General features: G+C 41.5%; 1 protein-coding gene across 3 annotated transcripts; it reads left to right on the forward strand.

Annotated features, from left to right (window-relative positions):
- Positions 1–99: 99 nt before the first annotated feature.
- polm (polymerase (DNA directed), mu) lies at positions 100–7,157 on the forward strand. 3 transcript variants are annotated; one of them, XM_055060784.1, is made up of 11 exons: positions 100–519; positions 1,240–1,411; positions 2,203–2,301; positions 2,403–2,573; positions 2,644–2,715; positions 2,932–3,052; positions 4,183–4,315; positions 4,719–4,821; positions 6,085–6,354; positions 6,420–6,503; positions 6,578–7,157. In XM_055060784.1, the coding sequence occupies exons 1-11, from the start codon at positions 335–337 to the stop codon at positions 6,662–6,664; spliced, it is 1,497 nt and encodes a 498-aa protein (XP_054916759.1). In that variant the 5' UTR covers positions 100–334; the 3' UTR covers positions 6,665–7,157. The 3 variants fall into 3 exon arrangements, with proteins under 3 accessions (XP_054916759.1, XP_054916760.1, XP_054916761.1); XM_055060785.1 differs by having other exon boundaries at positions 4,719–4,815; XM_055060786.1 differs by having other exon boundaries at positions 4,719–4,779.
- The last annotated feature ends 5,838 nt before the right edge of the window (positions 7,158–12,995 follow it).

Here is a 12,995-nt window from a genome sequence, read left to right on the forward strand (position 1 = left end):
TTCTCAAATAAAGAACAATCATTTGAGAGGCACAGTTTGGCTTCGCGTGTTGTTTCCAGTCGGAACTATTTTGGTAACGCTCCGCCGGTGGTGCGGTTCTCCAAGCACATCTGCGACTCTGACCCCCTTCTGCACTGAGACTCTGTGGTCCTTCTACCTGCTGGAGGGATGCAGCGGGGCGGCAGTTGCTGTTTAGAGACCCAATGACTAAAACCACAGTGACGTGTTCTAGTTATCGTCTTTTTACAAATGTTCATTTGAAGACAGCTCGTAATGTCCGCCTTTATCAAATAAGAAGTTAGTAAACCCAGGTTTGTAGGTCAGGTGAAAGGAAATGGTGCCTTTAAAGCGGAGGAAAGTCGCCAACTCGGTCTCTCTGAACAACAGCGCAGCAACACAACCGACTAAGTTCCCTCAGGTTGTTTTATTCTTGTTGGAAAGGAAAATGGGAGCCAGTCGCAGAGCTTTTCTCTCTCAACTCGGCCGGAGGAAAGGATTTCAGGTGGAGGATCTGTTCAGGTGAGGGAGCACGCGCTGACGGGGGCAAGAAATGAAATACAGATTTACTAATTTAGTGCATCGAAAAGGTGCTCATATCACTATGGTTACTGTTTGCATTTTAACTAGTCAAACTTCAACAGGCCAACGCAAAGTAGAACATTGATATAAAACTAAATGAATGACATATTTTCAGCCGCAACTTGTCGGCGCAACGATATTTACTGGCTTTTATGGAAGCGTGACAATGTCTTTAATTGAAAATTGACTCAGAACGATAACAATAGTATCGTTTATCGCAATAATTTCTGGAACAAATTATATCGTCCGGCAAAATTTGTTACTGCTAAATTTGTTATTGCTTTAGTCAGACGAAAACAATTTGGTGCTAAAATGATTTTTACTTTCCATCAGAACAGTTTTCATCACAGCATTTTTCAAGAGTTTCAGGGTCAAAGTCTAATTGACAGTCTATGGTGAGAATTGTAAGTTGACCTTCACAGCAGGTCTCAATTCAATCTGACTTTATTATTATTTAGCAAAGAAGGGTGGATGAAAATTGTTCTTTAAGGAGGCTTAATTAGTGGCCCTGACACAAAATAGTAAAACAAATGCAAACCCTGTCATATTTTTACTGGCAAATACAATAGAAAACCATGCACAGATATCATTCTGCATTGAAATGAAGCATTAATTTGTGTCGCTGTGGTTGTGAGATGAAAACCGTGCTGTTCCCCACAGTGAAAACGTGACGCACATTGTCTGTGAGAGCAATACTGCTCAGGAGGCCCGGGTGTGGCTGGAGGCGCAGGGAGCAGGGCAGGCAGGGCGCCACCTGCTGGACGTCAGCTGGTACACAGAAAGCATGCGTGACGGACACCCAGTGGAGATACTGGACAGACATAAACTACAGGTGCAACAGTCATTTTCATACATGCTCAGTGTTGGGATGAAAGCATTATTTAGGTCATCTTGTAACAGAGAAGGAGAAATGACTACAATAGGTTGATGGAAATTGATACATTTAACAAATAAATATTTCAAAAATACAGTTACCTATAACATTAAAATGATCTATATTAGGCTTATATCCACATATAAGCTAAAAAAAAAGAAGCAACAGTCAATCCAGTCAATGAAGAGAAAAAATTTTTTTCTTCACTTGAATTTCTTGTTATAGACATTAAAGATGCAGTACTATTTAAAATTGACTTTTTTGAGGTTTACATAATCAAAAACCGACCTGCAGTGTGGCTTTGATTCTTTCATTCAGTCCTTTAGTGTCCAGGACAACCATTCAGCTGTGATAAACCGGTGGGTGGGTCTAGCTCCGCCTTCGAGGTGCAGCTCCTCCCCCACTGAGCTCCTTTAGATGAGTCAGCGGCGGTTAGCAAACACCTGAGCTCATTATAGGAGATACTTCTCAGAGCAACGGCAGTAAAAAAAAGATTGTTAAAGGGTTAATAAATGAGTCATGTTGTGATGACTTCCTGAAGGTGGAGCTTCAAAAAGAGCAGGAGTTTCTTAAAGAGACAGAGGCCCAATTTGACGGTGTTAAATTGCAAAGTCGGATTTCTTTTAAATCATATCTCTTATGTACTGCAATTTAAGGGCAACAGTTCTTTGATTGTGCTAAGAAATGGGACCTTTTGCCTGGAAACACAAAATATTGCCTCTTTAATATGTTGGTTGCATGTTTTTCAGGAGTTTGCAGTGAACGACTCTGAGGTTACTCCCTTCTCCGTTCCCAGCTACGCCTGTCAGAGGAGGAGCACCCTGAAAAACCACAACGCTGTCCTGACCGTAGGCTCCTGCCCGCGGCTAACTCGGGTCATGTGACTGTTTCCTGAAACCTCCATGTCACATGAGAGCTGAGTTGTGTTTCTTTGTTGCTGTTGTCTCAGGACGCTCTGTCGCTCCTGGCTGAAAACGCAGAGCTGAGCGACGAGGACGGCCGAGGTGTGGCGTTCCGCAGGGCGGCCGCCGTGTTGAAGGCTCTTCCCTCAGCTGTCACCAATATGTCCCAACTCACAGGCCTGCCCTGCCTGGGAGAACACTCACTCAGAGTCCTCAGAGTCAGTGGATGTGCTTCTTTTTATTTCTCTCTAAATGAATAGAACTGATTTGACTTTCTTTTATTCGCAGGACATTTTGGAGAATGGAGCATCCAGTGAAGTTGAATCCACTAAGGAGTCTGAGCGGTTTAAAGCATTAAAGGTGCGTCAGCGTATGGAAATGAAAATGATACTTTTTGATGGATAAAGTAATGCAGTTCTTTTAGAAATAAATGAGGAATACACTAAGCTGAAAACCATTAATTCAAGTTAATAGTGTTGTATGAGTTTTGTGTAATCATTAAACAAGATTAGCTTTACTAGTTAAGCTGTGCCAAACATTTTATAGTGTGTAAATGCAGCTTTTGCTGGGCTTCAGGTGTTGACGGGTATTTTCGGAGTCGGGTCAAAGACAGCGGACCGATGGATCCGAGAGGGGATCCACAACCTGCAGCAACTAAGAGTTTCAGGGCAAACGCTCAACCGTGCTCAACAAGCAGGTTTTAAAAATCATCTAAATGTTTTTATGCTGTTTTATATTTTATCCAAAGCAGCTGATATCTGACTTTGTTGACTTGACCAGTTTCTCATAGCAGATGAGCAACTTGTGTTTTCCATGTGTTCTGTTATTCCTTAGATTGTATTTAATAAACTCTAATAGTCCTCATATCACTCTCACACCAAGCAAAAATTAAGTATTTATGTTTGGTGAAATAACCAGGAGGTTTACAATGGGGTTCAGTGCAAAGGGACCTTCATTTTTTCACTGCTGTTTATCCAATAAGTCACACAATTGCTCCTCAAATGTTAAAGCAACAATTGCAACAGTAACATAACATCATGCTTTCCTATGCAGACGCTTAGTCTGCACTGAAGAAGATTTACTCACCAGCTGAGATCTGCAACTGGATTTACTTTTTGATTAATTTGGCTAATATTTATCTGGGGGCAGACCGATTATTAACGGGTGGACTTTCATCTTCAGATTGTCAGTTGATAATTAAATATGAAAGAAAAGCAAAACAGGAACGTTGTGACAAAAGTAGCACTCGGTACTGGGTTCTGTCCCAGCAGAACCCTGTGAGTTCTACGTCCTTCACCACAATATACACTCTATGTGCAAACCCTGTGCTTCTCACATGCTTCAAACATGTGACAGGGTTTATGTTTAACAAAATTAGCTTAATTTTTTTCTCACTGAGACGCAATTAAGTCATTGTTTGATATGCCACCATTGATAGAAACTAGGAGACAGTGTGACACTAGTGCAAGAGAAAACAAGACTGTGGCAAAAACGAGCAAAAGTGATTGAAGGCTAGCAAAGTAAAGCAAATGGTAGACCCACTGAGGAAGAGGATAATCAACGGTTGATGGCAATCAGCAACTAGGTGTGAAGGAGGCAATGCTAATAGCATAGAACAAAAACGTTTCAAAGTGCAACAAAACAGAAATAGTGGGAAAGAAAAAAACAACAAAGATTCACAGAAAAAAAGAACCAATGACATGTTTGTTTTCGGGAACAGTGATTCTCAAATATATATTATTTTGATAAAATTTGTTAAGCAAAAACAGAGGAAACGTGTTAGGGGGCATATATGTTTTCCCACCGCCCTGTGCTGTGGTCCTGCAGGTCTGGAGCACTATGACGACATCAAGCAGCCGGTCAGCCTGGCGGAGGCTGAAGCCATCAGGGGGATTGTGGGAAGAGCCGTTGCCTCCGTCTCACCAGAGGCTCAGATCGTTCTCACAGGAGGATTCAGAAGGTCTGAAATCAGCACCTTCAGGAGAATTACATATCTTATACAACCCAGAAACCAAAAATGATCGCTGCCATTTCACTGACAGAGTGACAGAGTGTCAGGGTTTTTTGTCCAAACATTTTCTGATAAATGGACAATGGAGTATTAGGGCTGGTTTTAAGATGAAAATACATTTGTCCTAATATGAGAACAAACTTTAAAGTGAGAAAAAGTCATAATATGAGAATATTACAAAAATGTCATAATAAAACAAGAAAAAAGCTGCAGTGATACAAAAAAAAGTCTTTGCTCTCATTAAAACAATTCTTGGGTAATTTTACGACTTTCTTCTGATATTTTTGTCTTTCTTCTGCTAATATGACATATAAATGAGATATAAACACTGTGTTTTGCTTTTTTTTTCCAGGGGGAAGCTAACGGGTCATGATGTTGACTTCCTGATTACTCACCCTGAGGAGGGCAGTGAGGTGGGACTAATGCCCAAACTGGTGTCCTGGCTGGAGGCACGGGTATCATTTCATCTGCAAGTTGTGCTTTTAATCTGTGATGTCATTTTCCCATTAAAAAGAAAAATTAGCAGGAGTGAGTGAAGAGGTGTAAAATAAAACTGCTAGCTTTGTGTTGCAGATCATTTCTATTTACTGTAGCCAGTGAGTAATGTTTGCTGGTTTGTTTGTTTTGTAGATTTAGTTTATTCTGCTTTATTGATAAGCAAACAGCATAAAATGATTGCCATTATGTTTAAATCCATGGTGACTTTCAGTCAAATTCTGTTAAGTGTGATCAGTGGCATTTTCTGATTCGGGCAGTAATCCAGGGCGGTATTAGAAAGGGGCGGGTCGAGCAAGAACTAGAAAATGGTTTACACTGAAACGATTGATTGTGATCAGTCAGTTATTACAACAATCATCAGTAATCGATTAATCATTAATGGGAGTATACAGACTTTAAAAAAAACAACAACCCTATTTTCTAAAGAGAATAACTTAGAGCAGTAATTAAGACAAAAATGTAAAAAAAATATGTATTTATGCATTTTTCATTTCGTAGGAATGTTTTACCCAAAACTCTTCAAGTGGCCTAGTTTTAGCTTCTGTAAAGAAAATCTCTTCTACTACCCAATTAATGATCGATTAATCAATTAACCCCTCAGTGTGTTGATGTTAAGATCAGTAGAAATGCCTGAGATTTTCATATACTGATGTTAAGAGGTATTTTTTTAGCCGTGTTCTCTGAAGGAACACGGCTGGATTTACGTAATAAAATGTTCAGGTTTTTTATTTAAAAAAGGAACTGAATTATTTGTTTATTTGAATATTTTATTATATTCCTAATATTGTATAACAAAGTTGTTAAATGAAAAATTCAGCAAAATGTGACTGGAATTTTTTTCATCCAATTTATTGATTAATTGTGATTACTAAAAGTAATGGTTAGTCGCAACCCTAATCTTCTCCTATGAACTAGTTTGCTTGGAGGCTCGGTTACCTGCTTACACTTGGGGAAAAAATCTGATAATTGTATGAATTTAATTGTTTGGGGGAGGGGATGCTTGCTCAGGGCTCCATTCCTGTAAGAGCCACCCCTGAACCTGATGCATTATGGATCTCATGACTCAGGATAATCAGCAAGTCCAGGAAAAGCATCAACATTTTAGGTTTCCTCTCATCTGAATAAAACCTTCTCCTGCTTCTTGTTTGAAATGAATAAATGTAAGACAGTTTAGATTTGCAGACGTGAGCCTGATGCTCTCTGCCTCTTTCCACATTCAGGGTCTGCTGTTGTACCAGAAGACCACCAGGAACTCCTACTTGGAGTGTAGCGAGGGTCCAGGCCGGCCCCCCTCCAACATTGATCGCTTCGAGAGATGCTTGTCCATCTTCAAGCTGTCGGCAGGACAAACAGGAAGATGTGTCCAGTCAGACGAAACCGCAGCGTCTCCATCGGCCGCAGAGAGACGGTGGAGAGCGGTCAGAGTGGACCTGGTGGTCTCCCCCATCAGCCAGTTTGCTTTTGCTCTGCTGGGCTGGACCGGATCCAAGGTGGGCACTCGTCCTCAGGGGGGGTCTCTTTACTTGCCTTCTGACCGACATCCCTTCCTCCGCAGCTGTTTGAGAGGGAGCTGCGGCGGTGGGCGGGGCACGAGAAGGGCATGTCTCTGAGCAGCCACGCCCTGTACGACAACAAACAGGTGAACGGATCAAAAGGCTCTGCTTCTGCCACCAAAGAAAAACAATCTAAATTAATCAGTTATTGTGTTTACAGGGTCGATATTTAAGAGCTTCTTCTGAGGAGGAGATATTTGCTCACCTTGGTCTGGAGTTCATTCCCCCAACAGAAAGAAACGCCTGAAGAATCCCTGCAGTAGCATCAAGGAACGCTCTGCTGACAACGGGAAAAACTCCAGCTGATACTCCAGGCCCTGTGATCCTGCTGCCGGATGCACGACTGAGAGAGAAACACGCCATCCTCAAAAGAATGAGGATGGCATGGCTTGCAGCTCACCTTAATGAATTACTGGTGTATTTTTTAAATCTTATTTCAATAGTAATTCCCCCAAACTGAAAAACAATATGGTGAAAATAAGGATTTAATCGATTTGATAATAGATTAAATCCTTTCAGGATATAAATTCTAATGCTTCTTGGCCCGACTGTTAGCTTCATCAACGTTCAGAAACGTGGCCAGCGTTAGCTTTTAAAAATGTGGAGTGACTTATTTCTGTTAAAATTAATCAAATGTTTATGGAATTACATTGTGTTTCTTTTGTGTGTTTTTTGTAGTTAAGATTTAAACAAAGTTTAATTTGATTTTATTGCAGTAAACATTCCCAAACTCCTTTTCAGTCTCCAGCATTCCTGTGGCTCATTTACCGTTTTCTCTCCCTGAAGTATTTAAACAGAACAATTCTAAATCCAACTTTACTGAAACATCCCTCAGAATAAAACAAAGCGGTCACAACTGTCTGACATGCAAATGGCTTTGAATCTGGGAAGCAAAAGAAATTCAGAAAATCTTAGTATGTTCCATTTTTTCACAGCTTTACTTGCGCAGAAATAACTGAAAACTAAAATTTGGCAGAGAAACAAGCATCCGCAGTTCTGTTAAACAAGGGTTTTTTTTGTGGTTTCGGGTTTTTTGGGGGAGGGCGTTTTTTGGTGCACTTCCTTGCTACGCATGTAAATGTTGACATTTTGCTCGGTTTTAGTGTACAGAGGGTTCCGTTAAGTGACTCTCCCCACAAACACACCTGTGTCACACATCAAGTGTATCTGCACAGATCCCACAACACAGTCATGACAGTTCATTTTAACAGTAAAATGATTGGTTCTTCAGAACCATCATGCGCCAGGTTAGAGTAAAATATTGTTTGCCAACTTGCTATATTTGACAAATAATCTACATCATTTGGATGTAATCTCTGAATGATCCATTCACAGCAAATTTGACAAACTTCCATTAAATATTACGTCGTTTCATTGAAACATCTCCATTATGTCACAGTGCTAGTGGGCGATTTGACATGACTGTAGCATTTTTGTTGCACCCAAATCAGCTGAGTGAAGGTTCTAAAAACGTCTATATCTGCATCAGCCACCTCTCCTGGTTGAGTCAAATTTGTCTCCATTTTTTATTTCATTTCGGAGTGGCCGCAAGTGGCTCCCGGGCCGCGTGTTGGACAGCGCTGTCTGTCTTCATGTTCTGCTACCACCTTTCACTGGGTTTCTTCCTGCAGACTTCTGTCAGTTCCTCGGTTTCCTGACAGCGTGTTTTTTGGCGTGAGTGTGAACTAGCAGGCGTTTCCTTCTGCTCTTCCTAACAGCCTCATTATCCTCTAAATACCGGTTTGACATCAAAGGCGGCGACACTCCTCACACCTCCATCTCCTCTGGGTCCACACTCTTCCTTATGCATGGACCGGTCTGCACCGGCAGGTCCGACGTCCCTCTGCGGCTGTAGGAACGGCGACCCGGAGGTGGCAGGCTGAACCAGGGAGGGAAAAACGCTTTCCTTCCACGTTCCTGGACCAGACGCTCCATGTGACTGTCTTTGACTCTGAATGTGTGAACAAAAGGTGTCGAAGGTCAGCCCCCCGTCTCTCTGATGCCGAGCAGATGAAGTTAGTGTAAATATACGTTAATTTTGCCTTTCAACGAGGCATAACACTGCCCCTTTAAGGGAGGAATAATCTGAGACTGCTATAGCTTTGTTTCAAAAAATTACTTCACTGACTCAGTTATAAGATTAGAAGATTGCAAGACATTGAATAAATAAATGGGACTCAATACATTTGACCAGGTTCTTCCAGTTTTTGAGAAACAAACTCACTACAGAAATAATCCATCAAATTCTGAACAAAAACTGAATATTCCAGCTACATATAGATTAGGTTGTCATCAGACTACAACAGCCAGCTTCCATAGTGAAGGACCATTTAACCAAAGTGACTCTGCCAGGTCTCCCCGTTATCAGCTGGGGTAATTGGAGGTGTTCCCCAGCCAGCCGGTCCTCCAGCCCTGCAATCACTGGCTCATATTTAATTGCCCCGCTCCATCCAGCCCCATCTGATGAAGGGAGTCGCAGTGCCTGCTCATCCACTGGGACTGGTCTCGCTGGCCCCCATCAAAGCCCGGGGAGCCTTTGATGAGGTTGATAGGGATCAATGGGACCAGGGAAGAAGCCTTAACTGACTGTGTTACAGACAGGGCGGGCAACTGCTGGAGACTGCAGGCAATGGAGATCAATGATTATTAGGCGCCATCAGCGCCTTGATCTGCATAGAGGAATCCATTCAGCATCAAAGGGCCATCTTCTGAGGTGTTTGGCAGATCCCAGCTTTCTGTGTCAAAGGCCACATCTTGGCCTGTTTTTTCTCCTCCCCATTTGTTCTGTTTATTCTAAACGGTTGATGCAAAGAAGGGCGACACTGGGAGTGAACCCGAAGAGCGACCTTTCCCCGCTAGCAGAGAGGAGAAGTTCAATAATCGTCTGGGATAACAAGCCGCTGAGCAAATTCTACCAAACGGGAATAACCGTAGAAACGTGGCTGGGTTTAGTCCAGGCAACCCGAGGAATACACGGATCAGCTGGAACAGTGGAAGTGAAAACTACCAGGGAGTTTTAGGGCGATTGTAGGCAGAAAATAAAAAATTCAGGTTTGAGGTTGAGGCATTTTGTTGAAGAAAACGTGAAAAATTCTGGGTTTCAAAAGTCAAAAAAAGTCTTGTAGGATTTATTCTCTAATAATGTTTTTGACTTTTTAAACTCACAACTTTCTCAACAACTTGTTGAGCATTTCTGCGATGAATCTCAAAACTTTTTAGTTTTTTCTAGCATTTTACTTTTTTGGAGCTCAGATTTTTCCTTTTTTCTGAAAAGTATCTGAGATTAATCTCAACAACTTTTGGAGGACAAAAATTGATTTTTTTTTCTACAATGGCCCTGGCACACTGTCATAGATGACTCCAAAAAATGGAGAAAATGAATTCATCAATGACGATTTGGGCCGTTGGATCAGACTCACGTTATGGTCCCTCTGGTCAATAATCAGCCAACATACATCTTGAACATGGCCATTGAATGAGTTTGTGCTGTTTTCACACATTTTTCTGCATCTGAAGTTTTTCCACGATTGAAAAGTTTTATTTTTATCTCATGTGTGCATATGTGTATATATATATATATTTTCTCCCATTTGGCGAGAACAGATGATAATGCCATACCTTTGAATAACCCTTCAGCTTGAAAAGATGCGCAAAAAATCCTTGCAAACACAAATAACATCTTGAAGGAGTTTCTGAGTGGGGTAAAATGAACTCGGAGTTGAAAGCTGCTGACTTTAAAGCATTTGTAAATCAGCTCATGGAGAGGAGGAGTCGAGGTGAGATTATTCTGGCTCAGTTTGGGGAATCACATGAAATGATATGAAGGAGTCAGAGACTGCGATCTGTCGGGACGCGCCTCCCCGTCCCAGGCTGAGAGAGGGAGGGGCAGCCAAGGTGCATTTGTGTCCATAACAGAGCAGCAAACAGGCCCATTAGAGATGAAAGGCTCAGAATGGAGCCAATCAAAGAGGGGCCCAGCAAGGGGGTCCATCGCCCCGCCTACAGCGGTGGCCTGCGACCTGGGCGGAAGGAGGATCAATGTCCTTCCCCCACAGATGTCACGGATAAGATGTGTTCACACACAAACACACCACTCACAATCTCACTCACAATCTGTTACCATTCAGAGAAGAATGTTTGCCGCTCACCAGACTCCATGTTCCACGTTTGAGGACAAGGCGACACATAAACAAAGACAGCTGCAACCAGACGACTGCTGGCCGTTTGGGAAATTTCTAGTTGTTATTTTGTGAGCAAATTTTTCAGGCAGAAGTAGCCGCTTTCTGCAAGACGTTCCAGTTTTTAGTCCATATTTCGAAATGTATCTGATACCGTATAAATACATGGCCCGTATCGTCAATACTGATACTGATACTGATACCGATACGTTTTTATTTAAGTTTGATATATTGTCAAACTTCTGACGTTTGGGTGATTTTGTTTTTCCTTCAAATTATTTTCTTCAAACTAACAGGACATAATTTGGACAAAGATTATTGGTGTCTAACAAGATACTTTTTTGAGATACAGCTACCTCAAAAATCTGGAATTATTATTTCATAGGTAGCAAAATGCAAAACTGACTTTTTGAGCATAACATCATGTTATAATGTAATTTCCTCACCACAAACATACCTGGAGAGTTGCTTTCGTACATCTTTGAGAACTCCTTTAATCTCCCGTGGCAATCACTCAACTGTACAAAACGCCTGGATGGATCAAGCTCCGCCTTCAGGGATGGAGCTCCTCCCCTGAGCTCATTATACGAGCTGCTTCTCAGTGCAACACTGGTAAAAACAAAAGATGGAGTTTCTGGAAGAGCAAGTGTTTTTAAAGCGACAGAGGTCCAATTTCAAGGCACTGAATTACAAAGTCAAATTTCTTTCAAGTCATATTTGATATATGTAGCATTTTAATAATTACTGAAGGAAGAAAAGTTTCTTGATCGAGCTTCAAAAATGGCACCGTATGCCTGGAAAATACATAATACTGCCGATTTCAGATTTTGTGGCACTCGCGAACATTATTTATGGTAATCGGTCAGGAAATGTGCAGAGAAATACAGCAAAGGTCAGGAATCAAACCCCAGATGGTTGTGATGATGACTAGTAGATATTTCTTTGTTGTTTATTTTATTTGAAGCTTCATCTGGTTTTCCAGATTCTTCGTTGAGTTTAGAAACAGCAGAAAATCCAGACCGTCTCCTGTCCTGTGGTCTGTCTCTGCAGTCCTCAGATTAAAGAGCGGGGGGAGGAGGAAGAGGAGGAGGAGTCTGATTATCAGGCATCCACCCTACCATACTACATCATCATCATCATCATCATGATCATCATTATCCAGACAGACAGACAGACAGACAGAGACAGAGGCAGGCAGTGGTGAAGGTGACAGTTAAAACCAATCACCAGCAGTCCTCTGAACTCTGAACTGAACCAATCAACAATCTGCAGTTTCCTGTGTTTTGTAATGTCTGGTCGATGGTGAAGGTAAGCACCGACAGAAACACACAGATAAGGGATTACTTTGGGACACTTGGTCCAGCTCCACAATTTTAGATTTACATTCAAAAATGTAACCTGCTGTAAGCCACTTTGACCTCTGAGTCATCCTACAACGACCCCTCATACAGTGGAGAATATATATTATTAGTACTATCTTTTGTTCTTTTTTTTTAATGACCAATGACCGACAGGGTCTTCTTGTTTGTTATCAGGTGGAAGCCCATAAATTCGGCTCTTTTAGTGAATAGGGAGGAAAAAGTGGCGAATAAATCATATTTCTGCTTCCAGTTTTATAGAAAAACTTCGGACGCAGCTCTCTAAATAATCCGTGGTCAGACACCTCACAACAATCAACCAATTTTACGTCATGACATTCGTCCAGAAACATTATTATTTCTGGTAATTTGATTTGATTTTTTACATTATTTTTACTCGTTAATAACGGAAAAGCAAAAATGAAACAATATACTGTATTTGAATCAATCTGGAAACAATGTAAAAATCCCCCCAGCATTTTCAGTTACTTAAGTCCTAAAAGACCCTACAGATTACACCATCAGAATGTTTTAACCTAATTACATTTAATGCATTTTACAAAATAAATGATGCACAAGTCTGACTGTTTTGTCCCAAAAGAATAAACAAAACATGCATTCACAAAACAATTATAATGAAAGTAAAACTGTAAATAAAGAAATATATGCACAATTGTGTCATTGACATTATTTATTTAACTTCCTGCGTTATTTGCTTGATTATTTCACGGTTTTATTTCCTAGAGCGGGAAATATGAAATAACTGAACGTGATTGGTCGGACTGACTTTCTCTACCAGGCCTCGAGGCGAGCCGTACCCCCACCCCACACACACACACACACACACACCCACACACACACACACCTCCCCCCTCCCTCTCACCCCGCCTGTCGATATCAAAGCGCCGCTGCCTTTGAAGTGTCCCGGTAATAACTGTTTAACACCAGTCGGTTCTCGTTTCCTCCTCGCGCACAAATACCGCGAGGAAATATCTCGAGAGCCAAAAAAATACGTGACTTCTTACCGTGCGCAGCGCCCGGC

The sequence above is a fragment of the Poeciliopsis prolifica genome, unplaced genomic scaffold (genome assembly GCF_027474105.1).
Source record: "Poeciliopsis prolifica strain line A6 unplaced genomic scaffold, Auburn_PproV2 SCAFFOLD061, whole genome shotgun sequence".
Classification (NCBI taxonomy): Eukaryota; Metazoa; Chordata; class Actinopteri; order Cyprinodontiformes; family Poeciliidae; genus Poeciliopsis; species Poeciliopsis prolifica.